The 16,656-nt window shown below is 49.2% G+C and overlaps 1 protein-coding gene across 21 annotated transcripts in view; it reads right to left on the reverse strand.

Moving 5' to 3' along the window:
- Positions 1-16,656, reverse strand: part of LOC109383228 (uncharacterized) — a 433,428-nt gene that overhangs the window by 281,036 nt on the left and 135,736 nt on the right. For 2 of the 21 annotated variants that reach the window (XR_002124126.1, XM_019643454.1), the window contains one exon: positions 15,189-15,291. The exons of 18 other annotated variants lie outside the window; for them this stretch is intronic. Coding sequence is in view for 1 of the 3 variants with exons in the window: in XM_019643454.1 (XP_019498999.1) it covers positions 15,189-15,244 (56 nt within the window). In the remaining 2 variants the exon portion in view is untranslated. Of the gene's footprint in view, positions 1-358; positions 461-15,188; positions 15,292-16,656 lie in introns of those variants that run through there. One more of the 21 variants, XR_002124128.1, reaches the window with a different exon arrangement.

Consider the following 16,656-nt stretch of genomic DNA (forward strand, 5'->3'; position numbering starts at 1 on the left):
AAGGAAGGAAGGAAGGAAGAAAGGAAGGAAGGAAGGAAGGAAGGAAGGAAGGAAGGAAGGAAGGAAGGAAGGAAGGAGGGAGGATGGGGGAGTAGGGGAGGGAAACTGGGAATACACAAATGAACAAAAAGCATTTCCTACACCCCAGTCAATAATTGGATGTTATTATGAGCATGGAAAGGTAAGTAATTACAGAAAGTACAAGGACACTGGATGTGTAAAATAAAGAATGAATATAGGAGAAGCAATTCGCTGTGGCAGGGGCATTGTCCTCACAATCTCTAAGCACAAATCAGTTACACGTTCTAGTGCGTCCTAACCTGCCTCACCATAGCATCCACTGCACATTATTATGACCTCTGGTTCATCATGGGTCCCCTTCCAAGACGAAATTCCCCAGGGAGCAGAGGCTGGCTGTCTCTTGCCCAGTCCCCAGCACCCAGCAGTGCTCAGTGAACACCTGTGGAATGGACATACCAGGTTAGAGACACGAAACCACATCCTAAGGCCACGCTGGAGATACAGACAAGGGGGTGATACGCTCATACACAAGAAGGAACGGCGCACTCTGCCATAAAGAACAGGAACAACATTATATGTACACACATAACATGACTACTGTAATGAAAGCAACAACCCGTCCTCATGGGATCCTAGCTAGTCACCAGGTGTGGTCCCCAGAGTGAATGCTCACGACAGCCTCCCGAGAAAATGAGCATTATTATTCTCAGCTTCCAGAGGGAGGCAGAGGTACAGAGAGGTGAAGGTCACCTCGGATTACAGACCGAGTTAAAACGAAAGTTGTGGTGCGACTTCACATGGTGTCCCATGACAGACAGCAGGACCGCAAATCAGGAGATGGAGGGAGAGAGAAATGCAATCACTCCTGCCAATCAAAAGGCAACGAGCACAGGGCTGGGCAGGTCCTGGGAAAGACGCAGACCTGGCCTTCACGCCTCTCATCACAATGCCCATGAACCTGATGCACACATCTGCTCCCACCAACGCCAATTCGGTGATTCCTGTCTGAGGAGGTTTGGAAAACACCAATGCCCAGATCCCTCCCTCAACCAATTAAGTCCTAGTCTAGGTGACGGGGCAGGAATCAGACACTGCTTTTTGTTTTTGTTTTTTTTCTTTTTAATTTATTGAGGTGACATAAGTTAATAACCGAGATACTGGTCTTTTCTGCAAGCTCCCAGATGACTACAGTGTGTGGCCAGGGCTGAGAACTCCTGGGGTGTTTCAAGCCCCGGCACCTTCCCAGCAGCACAGAGCAGGGCACTGGCAGGAGGAACTGCTGAGGGACTGCAGGAAACCAAGCGCTAGGTCAAGAACAGCTTGACCATTCGGGTTTCCCTAGCCTGGTCATTCAGGTCACCTGCCGATGTAACCTGAGACGGATCTCTGTCACCTCTGCCTGTGTCCACAAGACACCCGCACGCCCACCAGCACCAAGGTGATGGGCTCCCACGTCCTTGGAGAGGACGCCCACTGCCTACAGACCCAAGACTCTGCCCCACAGGAGCTGGAGACTTTGCAAAAGTCACTCTGCTTTCTGAGCGTCAGCTTCCTTATCTGCAAAATAAGAATCATCGCGCCAGTTTCAAAGGCTTATTGGGAGGATTCAAGGAGGTACGGATGCTGAGGAGTCTACTAAGATGCAAAACGAGCAAAAGCAGAAACCTACCATCTTAAGAGACAGTGTTACGATTGCCTACATGGAGGGAGCTGGGTAGAGTGGTGGGGACAGCAGAGACCTGGGTTCAAGCCTGGCTTGGCCTTTACTCTCAAGTCAAGAAAGCTCTCTGCCCACATGCTGCTCTTCCATCACCCACGGCACAGCAGCGGCCCCTTCCCTCAGTCCCTCAACAGCAAGTTCATCCTGGGCATCAACTCTGAGGTTGTTATGTGAGTCAAATGAAATAATGCATATGGAAATGCTTTCACAATTGTGATGTGTTTTACAAATAAGAGGATATGAATCCTGTCTGTACTGATTCATTACGGGCTCACAGACTCTCGGGGTCCACAGGAACCTTACAGGGTCACACCACAGGGCGATGCTTGTACCTCTGCCACCCCATCCCCTCTCAGTTGCAACGTGGTCTCTATGTGGATATCTCCAGCCAGACGACCCTGACCTCTATCAGAGACGACTCACGCCATCCGGAAGGCTCCATTTCCTTTTATTTGGTTGATATCTGCCTGCGTGTTATTTCCACTTCTCCATCTGGGTTCTGATCTTTGGGGCCATATAGGACACATCTGGCCTAGTGTCTTCTTCCCAGCCTTTCACTGTTTGGCAACCATCATGCAAGTCCACCTCCATCGCCCAACCCCTCTTCAAGGTTTTCTGTGTGAGGCTAAGACAGTCCCAGGGCTGACAAAACAAACCGCCACAGGCTGGGTGGCTTAACAACAGACGTTTATTTTCTCACAGTTCTGGAAACTCGAGTTCAAGATCAAAGTGCTTCTGAAACCTCTCTCTTTGGGTTGCCCATGGCCACCTTCTCACTGTGTTCTTATTTTGGGGGAAGACAGAGTTCAAGCTCTCCGATGTCTCTTCTTATACAGGGCACTAATCCCATATGGGAGGGCCCCACTCCCAGGACCCATCTAAATCTAATGATCTCCCAAAAATCCTATCTCCAAATACCATCACTTTGGGGGTTTGAGGCTTCCACGTATGAATTGGGAGGGGCGCACAATTCAGTCCCTAGCACCCTCCTGCCCAGGTTTTCTTGGTAAGCAGAAACAAATCTTATTCTGACATTGACTGAGTCCCCACAATACCTACAAAGCATTAGTTACATGTGCTGAGGAAACTGGTATGAATTACGGGCCCTCAAGACACTTATAGTGTAAAACAGGACCTCTGCAGGAAGAGGTCCCTGCACCAGAAGAATGGGCCGTGAGCCAGGAATAGGAAGTTCACAGAGTGAAAGATGTCACAGCAAAAAGACAACATAGCCCTGACCTTCGATGGGCTTTGGTTGAAGAGGTGGTGACTCTTGTGCTGAAATCGGGAAATTCTCATCCACTCACTCCTGACCGAGCACCTTGGGTAGACCAGGCCCTATGCTATGAGCTGCAGAGGGAACCATGCAGAGCAGAGGAGCCGGCCGCCCTTACAGAGCTGGAATGTGCTTCCTTAAAGGTGGGCCGGGTCATGCCGGGCTGTCCTGCACCCCTCACCCCAGCACAGTGCCTGGCCCCAAATAGGTGCTCAATGACGATACCTCGTAAAATGACAAGTGAAAACCAAGACCCCTCCAAGGTTGGCCTTCATCATCAGAGGTCATTAATTAGTACTTGCAGAAGGACAGCCGCGTGCCTTCATGGGGGCCAGAGGCTCGCTAGCTGATTTTGAAGGAGAGCCAACGGTCCCTGAGAGGTGAGCCATCAAAGCCACTACAACACTGTCCTTGTGAAGACAGAAAGCAGCCTGGACTGGATTGGCCTTTTGAGGATGACTCCCCACCAAAATTCCAGTTCTCGACCGCAGGTTATATCCTGTGAAAATGAAATCTGGTGAGGAAGCTGGCTGCTGCGCTGCTGCCCGCCATGAGGCACACCTTGGGAGATGTCTAATGGCTGTCACCCTAGCATTAAGGAAAAGTGGCATGAAGTATGGCGACGTTTTTTCCATTTCTGGAAAAGCAACAATTGTGAGGTCACCAAAACAACGGTTGCATTCAGTAACACCGGGTGGCCTCAGGCTGCTGCCATGGAAGCAGAAACATGGGGAAGGACCCAGTTTAAGGTACAAAGCCCCAGGGTGACTCCCCTGTGAGCAAGAAGCTCAAAGAAGCTTCCTCCTGAGGACTGAAAAGCAGTTTACAGGGCACAGGTTCGGATGAACGACAACTTGTGTTTCTGGGTTCCCTTCAGTCTAACCCAACACTTAGCGAGGCACTTTTGCTCTTAAGCCTTGGAATTCCTTTTCGTATCTTTTTTTTTTTTTAAGATTTTATTGGGGAATTGGGGGAGGGGCACAGTGTTGGGGAATCGGGAACAGACAAGTTGCTGTCCTTTTGTTCTTCAGTCTCATTATGGAGGACGTCGCTTCACTGGCCCATGTTGGTATTATCACTGCGCTCTTCCTGGCTGAGGCAGTCGCTCGCCGGCCATTGGACGGCCACTCACAGCGGCTCATGGCAGCTTGCGAAAGCTCACACCAGCTGCCAGCCAGCCCCACTGCAGCCTACGCCGTCGCCAGCAACTCATGGCAGCCCAGCTCCAGGTTGAGCTGTTGTTCACCATCTTAGCTGCAGAGGGCACAGCGTCACTGGCCCTCATGTGGGATCCGAACCGGTGTCCTGCTGCTCAGCTGGTGTCCCAAGCCAACTCCTAACCAATGCGCCACTCGGCCAGCCCCCTTTTCTTATCTTTTTATCAGCTGACTTTCCTGAAACTAAGCCCTACTGAGCTATGATTCTTACTCCCATCTATTGGGTTGTCAAAAAAGTCATGACGTACTTTTCTATGTTTTTCGTTGCAAAAATGCATCATGACTTTACCGACAATCCAATATTTCCTAGGCCAGAATCTTACTGACAAGAGATTTAGAAAGGTTGCATGCCAAAATACCTAGCACACTACTTGTATATTCTTAGACTAAAATGTTTTCTACTAATAATTATACTAACATTATTTTAATATAGTAAAACATTTTATATTAATATAGGGCACAGTCTTAGCTCTCGCAGAATTGGGATGTCATAATGTGGTTGTCCCTTAGGTCCCTTGAAACACTGAAGGCAGGGCCTACACTGTCATTTGTGGGGATATCTTCTGTTTACATTGCTCACGTCCACATAAGGATGTGTCAGTATTGGCATAACCATTGCTTTTGTCGGATTTGCCAAGTGTTAGGAGATTTTTCAATGTGTTTCTCAAAAATCGCATGCTGTGCTGTTTTACATATTTACACACACACACAAACACACACACAGTTGGCCCTTGAGCGACACGAGTTTGAACTACATGGATCCACCTATATGTGTGTTTTTTCCCCACTAAATATAGAGTGGGCCCTCCATACCCCCAGGTTTTGCACCCTCAGATTCAACCAACCGCAAACACCAAACAGTATTTTCCATCCGAGAGTGGGAGTCCGTGGATGTGGGGGGCCGACTGTATGGGTGACTCTGTGCCGTTTTATACAAGGCACTGAATTTTCTTCCCTTGCTTTTCCGTACCTTTGGTTGAAAAAATAAAAAGTGTTTCCGCTGGGCCGGCCGAGTGGCGCGATGGTTAAGAACTCGCTTGGGACTCCAGAGGGCCCCGGTTCGGATCCCACATATGAGGGCCAGTGACACTGCCCTCTACAGCTAAGATGCTGAACAACAGCTCAACCTGGAGCTGGGCTGCCGTGAGTCGCCGGCGACGGCGTAGGCTGCAGTCCCTGTGGCAGTGGGTTGCCATGGGCTACCGTATGTAGCCAGCAGCCAGCGTGAGCGGCCAGCAGCCGCAATGAGCGGCCGTCCAGAAGCCGGCAACTGATCTGCCTCACCCGGGAAGAGCGCAATGATGGTGTCAACTTGGGCCAGTGAAGCAACATCCTCCACAACTAGACTGAAGAACAAAACAACAGCAACTTGTCTGTCCCCCTTCCCCCAATTCCCCAGCACTGTTCCCATCCCCCCAATTCACCAATAAAAAATCTTTAAAAAAAAAAAAGTGTTTCCGCTAATGAAGTCAGCAGACATCTAATAGTGTATATGTGTTTGAGCTGTGTCACTTAATATTGGTATACTTCATTATTAGATTGATTACATCATTATTTAAAATGGCAGTGTGTCTGAATAGTAGTCAACCATATATTTATAATGCCTGGGACTATGTGGCTATAATTCTATGGGAGAAATGATTTGGCAGAGTGTTCACTAGCCTTTGAAAACCTAGCGCAAAAGCTTAACTATCTAAGCAAATACTGAAATGAAACAGCTTGGACCAGCCTTAGTTTCCAGTTCCTAGGCAGTGGATTTCAGGCCCCCATCCCAGAGTGAGCCCCGGAACCTTATCGGGTGATTGACTGCAAGGAACAAGGACGTAATGCCTGGGAGAGCTCAGCATTTTGCCCCGTACAGTGAGGTCTCCATGAAGACAACTCTATATCCTATTTTTACTATTATCGCCTCCATTGGTATCATTACTAAGGGTGCCATCCATGGAGACACCATGCTAGAACAAGGCAAGGGAACTCGCAAGGCAGAAATTGGGTCTAGCATTTAGGAGACATAAAAGGTGATGGGGCAGCCCAGTGAGCCGAAGGAAGCAGACACTGCTCTAGAGAATGAACCCCAAAAGGAGTAAGGACCAAGAGGGAGGAGGGGACAGTTCCTTCAGGAGCTAAGTCAGTGAGCACACCGGCGCCTGAGAGGGCTCACCTTTTTTCTTGCTTCTCCCTTCTTGGACAAGGGAGCAGCTGCTCTGAAACAGGAAAACAAACCTACACACAGAAATAAACCCACCTACATGAAATTTTACATCAACTACAAAAGCCTAGTGATCATTAAACATTCCGGGGAAGAACTGATGACAGCTCACTAATTAATTGGGTTTGGTGCTATCCAGTACCACTTAATGAATTATTGCTCCTTAGAGGAGCAAATATGGTGCCTGTAGCTGGCAAATTTCTAAGTTGCACTCCTCTGGGGAGACCAAAAGGCTACATGCTTAGGAATCAAGTTCTCCCTAAAGTTTTCCGGGGTGAACCACTGCCAGCTTCCTTGGTTGGGTAAAGGTAAAACAAGTCAGCCAGTATCACTGTCAGCCAGCATGGACTGAGGGTTCCCTCTGTGTCTACACCTAACAGACTTTAACGATCAGATGTGGGGAAGCAGATAGGGGAGGGAAAAAAAGAGAGAGGGGTGTTTTTTTAAAAACATACAAAATTCTTACCACTAGGTAAGAATTTTTACATGGCATTGCCTATGCCAGAAACTACAACAGAAATTGGGTTGGAAGAAAGGCATTAAAACTAAACACAAATGTACAAAAGCACACCCACATACACAAACTGCACGCTTCTTACTTTCCCATTATAATGCTAAAATGCTCTTTGTTTAAAAAAAAGAAAAAAAAGTACAAAGTGAAAGCTCCCACTTTCTCACACCTTCCTGTCACATTTCCCAGAAATGTCTGTTACCAGAAGTACCCTTCTCAGAATTTCTCCTATGTATAGATAAATATGCATATGTGCTATGTTGTTCTGTCATATTTTTACAAAAGTGGGCTAATTCTATACAAAAATACTACAACTATTCTTCAATTGACTATGCACACACCTTTCTGTATTTATACATATAAATATATAAATGTATGTATACTAGTATATAAGTTTATCTCATTTGTATTTAAAGTTCTTTACTTTTCATTTTTAAATAATTTCACACTCACAAAAAAAAGTGAAAAAAAATACAATGAATTCCCATGGCCATGCAATTTCTCAATATTGATATCTTATACAACCACAGGGCAATTATCAAATTCTATCAGGAAAGAAACACTAATATAATACACATAAATGCCTATATTATTTATCATAAACATACAAAATCTAAGATATTTCATTAAAAAATAAATAAAGCAAGCAGAAACGGAAGTTATAATATTTTCTTCTTATATACCCTGTTGTGGGTTGAACTGTGGCTCTGGAAAAAAAAAAACAAAACACGTTGCGGTCCTAACCCCAATACCTGTGCATGTGACCTTATTTGGAACAAGAGCCTTGGCAGAAGTCATCGAGTTAAGATTAAGTCATATTGGATTAGGGTGGACCAGGGAAATATGGACACAGCCATGCCGGGGCGGCCACATGAGGATGGGGGCAGAGCCTGGAGTGATGGGACCACCAGCTGAGGAAGGCCAAGGTTCCAGCCCCCGCCCGAAGCTAAGAGGCAGGAAAAGAAAGATTCTTCCCTAGAATTCTCAGAACGAAGGCTGCCCTGCTGACACCTTGATTTCAGGCTTGTAGCCTCCAGAACTGGGAGAGAAGAAAAGTCTGTTGGTTTAGCCACACAGTCCGTGGTCCTTGGTCACACAGCAGCCTCGCAAAGCTATGCAAGCCCCAGTGCATCTGCACTGTGGAAGGCTCTGAATAAGAAAGGGGAGAGCCTGAAGCAAGGTGAGGGCAATGGAGTGCACGCGAAAGGCCTGTTTTGGATACGGTGAGTCATCATGGCAATCGTGATGGATGAGAATTTGTAAGGAATATCAGGATTCCTTACAGAATAACCAATCACATCACGCCCTGAGAAACATACAATTTTGGCACTGGAGTGACGAAAGAATGGTGGACCCGCCTTGTCAGGAAGGTGAGTTCCGAGGAGACGATATTGTGGTGGGGAGCAAAGGGTGAAATCATGGCAGCGGAGCTGTTTTTGTCCAGTAGACACACTCTTTGGCGAGCAGCTGTGGGTGAGTGTGAAGGGCGGCAGGGGGCACACCGAGGGCAGTCTCGTACAGTGCACCAGCCCAGAGGAAACCCCCCAAGAAGCACCCAGCCCACGTTTTCTCCCATGACAGCCTCACTTCCCCCTGTCAGCATGGCCCGGGTTTATTTTGACAAGCCTGTTTCCACCCCACATGGGCACACACCCCTGCAGACGCAGAGAAGCCCCGCTCACCCTGGGGACCAGCGTTCATCGTGGAAAACCCGAAGCATTGCCTCCATGAACAGCAGGCTGTGGCGAGCCCCTCGGGAGCTCCCATGATTGTGGGCGGACAGTGCGAGTCCGATGCAGGGCTTCCCGGCAGGGGCTGCGGGTGGGCGGCGGGGTGGCGGCACTCTGGGCCTTGAAGCGACAAGCTTGGCAAACCTGCTTCAAGCTCAGCTGAGCAAAGGAGGCAAGGCTAGGAAATACAGAAATACACCTCACGTATTAATCAGGCTTCACAGGAAGAGGAAACATACTGGTCGTTTTAACAGGCAGGAGTTCAGATAAAGAATGACCCACTTACTGAAAAGGCAAAAGGGGGACCCCCAAGGTAATCCGAGAAGGAGTGGGCTGCACGGAGCAAGCACACACCGTTAGGGGTGGGGTGTGGGGTGGGATTATCGGAACTAAGAAGCCGGGGGTCTCTGCAGAGTGTCAGCTCTGAAAGCAGCCAATGAAGCTCATCCCAAAGTGTGGGACCAAAAAGCCCCCGCAAACTGGAAGCGACTGTTGCTCCTGGGGCCGTGGGCCGCTGCCAGGGGGAAAAGTGTTGCTACAGTGACAATGTCAGGGACAGGCGGCAAATAGGAAGGGGCAAGCCCCGCACCCCACCCCCAGATTCCAGTTTCCCTGGAACAGTCAGATCTGGCCACGCTAGGCCAGCTGTCCTGCAGGACCACAGTCAGCAGCCACAAGCTGGCCACTGCCCCTTTATACTGGGCAGCACAGGGACAATCGTCAGATTTACAACTATTCAGGCACAGACCCTGGGCCATCCAGCAGGACACTGGCTCGGTGTCCTGGCTCCTCACAGCCCTGGGTGTCTCCCAGTTCCCCACCAATCCCTGTGGCCTGCCCACGAGGCCCGCATCACTTATTGCCAGGCTCCTGCAGACAGCTGGGTTTGAGACGCCCAGGCAAAAGGGAAACCAGGTGAGACCCTGCATTGTGTGTGAGCTCCTTCGGCCTTACTCTGTGCGTGTCAGGTTCCAAGAAGGCAGGGCCATATGCTCTGGCCACTGCGTCATTTCCCCCACAAACTCCAAAACTGAATAGATGAATCCCTTCCTTGTTTTGCGGGGGGGGGGGCATGCAAACACTGCCTAAGTGATGGCAGTGCTCCCCTCAAGGGTTTGGTCCACGTGGAAGCAACAGACAAGCAGAAAACTTGAAAATAATTAATAATAATAATAGGTGGGTGCATTTCTAATGGGGTAAGCCCAGGGGGTTCTAGGAGTGTGTGTGGGGACAGGGTACGTATGGAGGTGGTGACATGGGAGGGGAGGGGCAACAGGGAAGGCTTCCCACAGGAGAACAGGAAGGCCAACAGACCAGGCAGGGCACATCGGGCCCGTGAGTGTGACAGCATCCCCAGGCTGCAAGCGTTCTGGGCAGCACACGTTTCTCAGTGTCCATCCAACTGTGTCCAATTCATCTTGACTTCTGCTCATGAGGCTACACTGCCCACAGGGGGAAGTCCAGAGTTCTCAGTCCGCTGCTCTCTGCCCATGTGGACTTTCAGACTTCGCCATCCATTACCTCCTCTTGCCAATCAACATTGAGCAGAAAAAAACAAGTCTGTTCAAAAGCGTGTGGCGTGCGGTAAAGGATCAGAGTTGGGACAGCACCCTGAACTCACGGTGTGTTTAATGTGGATATAGATGGATATGTATACAGATGTGTATATACACAGGTCAGTATACACGCACATATTTCATTGTTCCATCAGCCAAGAAGGCCTAGAAGTGATCATACCCCAGTAGCAGTGAGCACATCCAGCGGCAATCTCTTGGTTTCTAATCCCACTTCCCAATAAAAGAAACCAGGGCTCCTTGGAAAAATGGGCCAATTCTAAGTCTAAGGCAGGAAATATACAAGATGAGCCTGGTGCAAAGTACAATGTCAGAAAAAAACGCCAAAAACACAATGATGGGAGTATGTCAAAAAGACACAGGAGCCACCTGAAAGAGATCTCAATGGCCAAAGCTGGAAAAAATTGAGCAATGAAGTCATACTGGATTATAACACAAAGTATATAATAAATATCCCTGAGTTCATATTGATATAAAGAAAAAAACGGGTGAGAAGAGAGAAATCTCACATGGAGAAGAATTCCAAATAGTGTGTTAGATACTCCAGTCAAGATACTCCTTAAATGTGGGCTGTACGTGGTGACATCCGTCCAAGCACCAGGAAGAGGGTGGGGGCAGGGAGAGTGTCTTTACGGTGAAGAAACCTGACAAACAGTCCGACAGCCAAGTGACCAAGGTTGATATTCACAGCAATTAGTCACACTGAGAACATAGATCCTTAATACCACGTGATGAACATGGCGTTTGGCCTCTGTGTTCTTTCTCCCCAAAACGATCATCCCAGTCTAAGGATGAGAAAAACAACAGACAAATCCTAATAGAGGGGCATTCATCAAAATACCAGCTCAGTACTCCTCAAAACTGTCAAAATCATCAAAAGCAAGCAAAGTCTGAGAAACTGTCACAGCCAAGAGGAACCTAAGGAGACAGGGCGAGTAAATGTTATGTATTGTACTGGATGGGACCCCGGAACAGAAAAAGGACATCAGGTAAAAACTGAGGAAATCTAAAATAATAATGTATCAATACTGGGCATGAATTATAACAAATGTGGCACACTGATGTACGATAGGATTTAGTACAGAAAACTGGATGTGGGGTATAGGGAGCCATTCTGAACTATCTTCACAATTTTTCAGCAAAATCTAAACCTGTTCCAAAAGTAAAGTTTGTTTTTAAAAAGTGTGTGGAGAGTGGACGTGTCAGGGGTACAAGTAAAAAATGACGACACACGGAATAGTTCCTCTAATTTCTACTCCTCGTGATGACTCTCTTACACTGTTCCCATTAAAGTCTGAAACATTCTAGCAGCCTGAAAAAGATTGGCATGAACGTGAAATGGGTAAGCTGGGAGGGTCCGTGGCAGCCATCCAGTCCCCTGCGTTCAGTTATAGCTGGGCTAAAGTCAGGTTCAAAGGCTCGAAGCAAATAGGCAATGAATGTACCAGCTCAGCGCCCATTTGTGGAGCATCTGAGGTGTGTGTCTTTGAGGATTCACAGACAATAATGTCCTTTGGTCCTCAGAACAGTTTGCTCTGCAGAGGAGGAATTCAAGGCTCAGAAGCATCAAGAGCCTTCCTCCCACCACAGGGCTGGCAAGTGGCAAAGCAGACACCTGGGCTCAGGTATCTTTCTGGGCTTTCTGTGCAGTGTCCCTCTCCCGGCCAGAGTGGGTCACTTTCCCAATTCCCTCCCACAGCAGCAGGGGCAGCGGCTGCTACGGAAGAAGCAAGCTCAGGGAAGATGGTCCTGAGATTGGGCTTTCTTTTTCATTTTTTTTTCTCATTTCTATTTCTATGAAACTTTTCCTTAACCCAATATTTTTAAAGGTCCCCTAAGTGATTTCTCATGGGCATTAAGCCAGGGTGCCTCTGCTCTGCACCAGCAGAAAAATGTCCGTATGAGTCCTGGAGGCCAAACATTGCACAATGCTGGAACAGGTCAATTTTCTGGTTTTAAGGTTTCATCTTTGGAGGGAAAAAAAAAAAATCCTCAGATGCCTTGCATCCCACCAATGGGTGTTTTCTTCCTAAAGGCACCTACTGCACCCAGCTCTGGGAGAGTGACAAAACTGGAGGGGAAACACATTGGAGCAGGAGACTATGAATTCCCACAGATCAGTCATTAGTCAGAGCCACAACCGGCACCAGCGCCCTGGGGGCGCAGGGCTTCTGAAAGCCACCATACTCCAGAGGGGCCCCATCTGTGTGCCACGTGGGGCTCTATTATATATTTCATTACACTGGAGAGAACCTGGGGCCTGAGCTGGAAGGTCACCTGGAAGGACTAGAAGGCGTCTCTGGACGACGATAAGAGGCAGAAGAGACACACACCAGGATGGAGTCACCTGGGATGCGGCAGCACTCACTTCAATTTAGCAAATGGTCCTCTCATTAGTAAAAGCTCCTAAATGTTAGGCTCAAGTCAAAAAAACAAACAAAAGCGACTTAAAATTATGCAAAAGCACATCGCACTAGGATGAGATTCACATACATTCCAGAGGAAAATTCCTTCATTTGCCGTCTTGGGCACATTAGTTCATCTCTGTCCCCTCATATGCCCTGAAGAGACAATGAGACAATACAGAGAAAGCGCTGGGAACACTATGAATAATACATTTGAGCTACTGTGGTCTTTACTATTATTTTTGGTAGTATTAGTGGTGGTGTTTTCATCATATACTAGGTCCCCACCACCACCGCTGTCCTCATAAGCCCTGTCCCTTAGTGGTGCCTAACAGTAGCTGTAGAATTCCCAAGGCTTAGCTGTTTCTGGAGGTAAATGGATAGGATGAACAAACTCCAGAAGAAATGAACAAAGGGATGAACGGATTCCTGTAATATGGGGGTGGGGGGTGCATCTTAAAGGGAGGCAGCACAGTGGGTCACAAGGAATTATTGGGGTCCAGGGCTGCCTCTACTTCCAGGAGCCTAAGGCTGTGGCCACAGGAGTGTTCCCTCTAAGTACCAATTTTGTTTGAGCGAGGAAGAGAGGAAAAGTGAAAACCATCAACTGGGCCCAGCTTAGGGAAACCCTGAAAAGTCAGGTTACAGACAGAACAGGACACAAGTTACTCAATCCGGGCTCCACGCTTTAAAGATGGGGCTATAAAGGTTCAAAGGTATCAGCTGGGACTCCATGCTCCAAGAGCAGCTTTGGGGCCAAAGCAATCAAACTGCCCTGTGGCCTGTGGCCTGAGGTGTGCACCCTCTGTGCATGTCTGCGTGCTCAGGCTGCCTGTGCAAAATGCCAGAGGCTGTGCGGTTTACACAACAGACATTTATTTTCTCATAGTTCTGGAGGCTAGATCCCAGATCAGGGCTCTGGTCGATTCAGGTTCTGGTGGGAGCACTCTCCCTGGCTTGTGGATAGCCTCCTTCTTGCTGTGTCCTCACATGGTAGAGGGAGAGAGGGAGGGAGGGAGGGAGGGAGGGAGAGAGGGAGAGAGGGAGAGAGGGAGAGACAGAGAGTGCGTTAGCTCTCTGGTGCCTCCTCTTCTAAGGACACTAATGCTATCTGATCAGGGCCCCACTGTTATGATCTCATTTGACCTTAATTAGTCCCTTTATTCAAATACAGCCACATTAGGGGCTAAGGCTTCAGTATATGAATGGGGGGTAGATGGGACAGTGGGGGCGGCAGCAGCACAAACATTTAGTACTTAACGCTGCAAATACAGTTGTTTGAATACATTGTGTCTCCCACAGTACATTGTGCATCTGCTCCACTGTCTCCCACAGCTGGCACAGGACCTGGCTCCTAATGAGAAAGTCACCACAGGAGGTGCAGGGGAGGGGGACTGGGTGACACAGACCACTGCCCCAGGCAGGAGCCCAGAGTGCAGCCCCTTATCCTCAGATCTCTTCCTCCAGGAGGCATTGGAGAGAGAAAGGTCCTCATCTTCAGAAGAAACAGAGCTGGGAGAGGGGGAAAGGGAGAGGTGAAGCAGTGAGGAACAGCAAGGAAAGAGTCCAAATACCCCTGCAGATGAGGGGAGGGGGCGGGGGTGCAGGCTGGAGGGGCTGGATGCAGACCACGCCTGTTCAAAGGAGCAGAAAGTTCTCATCGATGCCGTTTCTCTGAGTGTCCAGTTCATTCACCTGTGAAGTAAGGGCGTCTTTGTCAGCTCAGGCTGCTGTAACAGGATACGATAGGCTGGGGGTCTTAAACACCAGACATTCATTCCTCACAGGTTCTGGAGGCTGGAGGCCCAAGATCAAGGTGCCAGCAGCCTCAGTTCCTGGTCTGAAGAAAGCTGTCTTCGACTGTGTCCTCACATGGTGGAGGGCAGAGAGAGAAGCTACTCACAGGCTTCTCTTCTGATACGGACACTAATCCCATCACAGGGGCTTCAGCCTCATGACCTTGACCTAATGACCTCCCAGAGGCTCCACCTCCTATCACCTTCACAAGGGGGAGTAGGGTTTCCACAGATGAATTTGTGGGGGACACGCCCGTGCAGTGCCCAGCAACACGGATCCATAAAGCCAGCTTGTCTCAGGATTTCCTTCAAAGCGAGAATGGTAGCTTTTTCTGATTCATTCCGTGCACCCCACATAAGGGCACACGGCAGGTTCTCAGTAAATAGTTGCGGAATGAAAAAAAAAAAAAAAGGAGAAAAGGTGAGAAAGAACTTTATAAACTGTGAAGTCCTAAGCAGACATCAGTGCTTATTTTTTGTCCCAAGCAGACTGAGGTACACTTGATGGAAAAGCACTTTCTGCATCATTTGTGACTGTGTCGCCAACTCCAGGTCCTAAAATTCGGTCAATCTGAGAAAACACGCCCCAAGCATTTCCTGTGCACCTGTCATGATGCCAAAAGCTGAGGCACGAGAGAGAACAAGACCCAGAGCGTTCTCACAACCCAGGGAGAAGAGCTGGTGTTCAAGAGAGTTGGATGCTGCTTCTAGAGACAGAATGAAACCCACCGGGGAGATGACAGGAACTGAAGGCTCCAAAACCTTCCCTTTTCCTCTAAGCCCATCCATCGTAGGCGCCACAGAGGAAGCGCCGCATCCGATGGTGTGAGACCTTATCAGAAAAAAAAACAAAAATAAGGCACATTTTCCCCTAGACTTACGAATCCCTCCTCTGCATTCTCTCTCATGTTTTGACATTAATTGAACTGCCTTCGCTACTAAAAATAAACTCCAAGTTAAATGCGATGAGCCAAAAACCTCAACATGAAACCACAAGAAACAGAGCAGTAGTATAAAATGGGCCAAAACTAGAGGTGTTTCTCAAATATGTTTGTTTCAAGTGTAGAGTTCCGAGTGGGCCAGAGTTTTCAATACGGTGGACACAATACAGGAAGCCACCTTCACACACGCACCTACGGTGGATGACCAGGGCTGGCTCGTGGCCACAGACAGGCAGGCAGGAGCTGTGAGGGGGACCCTCTCACCAAGGACCCGAGGGGTCAGCTTGGGAGTATCAGGCAGGGCCAGGAGAGGGGTCCGAAAGACCAAGACGGAGGTCAAAGGGAAGAGGCCAGCCCCGTGTGCATGTCAAGCAGGGGCCTGGGTGAGACAAACACAGACTGCCAGGAGCCAGACAGGTAAGCAGACGGAAGAGAGCAAACACTAAGGGCTCCCATTCACTGACCGTCTCCTCAGGCCCGGTGCTGTGATCCTCATGACCACCCCAAGTGGGGACCGGTCCATTTGGCAGCTGAGAAAAGGGGAGCTTGAGAAGTGGTGAAGGCCTTGCCCAGGGTCACAGGCGGTGGGAGGTGGGGCTGGGAAGCATGGAATCCAGGTTACTGGGACCTCTGTTCCACGGCCCAGAGTCCAACGGCCCAGGCTCGTGCATGGGGAAGGCGCGGGCACCCTTCTGGTGGTATGCAGCCCAGTGAAGCTGCTTTCTAGACAGGGATGCAGGCAGACAGGCTCCCCATGGGACCGCAGTGCATTTAGGATAAAGACAACCACCACAGGCACAGCCAAGTGCTTGGGCCTCTGTCAGAGCCCCCGTCACTCAGCCCTGCCCTGGGCGTGTGCAGGACTGCGCGTCTCTGCATCCCAGCACCCACCCCTGCTCTGCCTGCTCCCAGCGGCTGAATTCTAGGGAAATTCCTCTCCCATCACCCCCAGACAGACCTGCCAAGCCTCTCCTCTGTTCACAGGCAACAACGCTCACTTTGGCCGCCACGGCATCAAGAGACGGTGCTTCCAGCTTTCAGATCCTCTGCCCCAGTGACCGGAGCGCCATCTGCCCTTTCCCCCACAATGGCAACAGACCCCAGAAGCTATAGGGCATGGGGGTCACAGAAGAGGCTGCTTGCTGCATGTCCACGTCCACTCCTGTTCCCAAAGCCGACTCCCTGGGTCAGGAGCGAGGGCGCCCAAAACAAAACTCTAGGACTGGCTGGGTGCTTGAGGGTCACAAATGGCACGC

This window comes from Hipposideros armiger, unplaced genomic scaffold, assembly GCF_001890085.2.
Source record: "Hipposideros armiger isolate ML-2016 unplaced genomic scaffold, ASM189008v1 scaffold_78, whole genome shotgun sequence".
NCBI classification, from domain to species: Eukaryota; Metazoa; Chordata; class Mammalia; order Chiroptera; family Hipposideridae; genus Hipposideros; species Hipposideros armiger.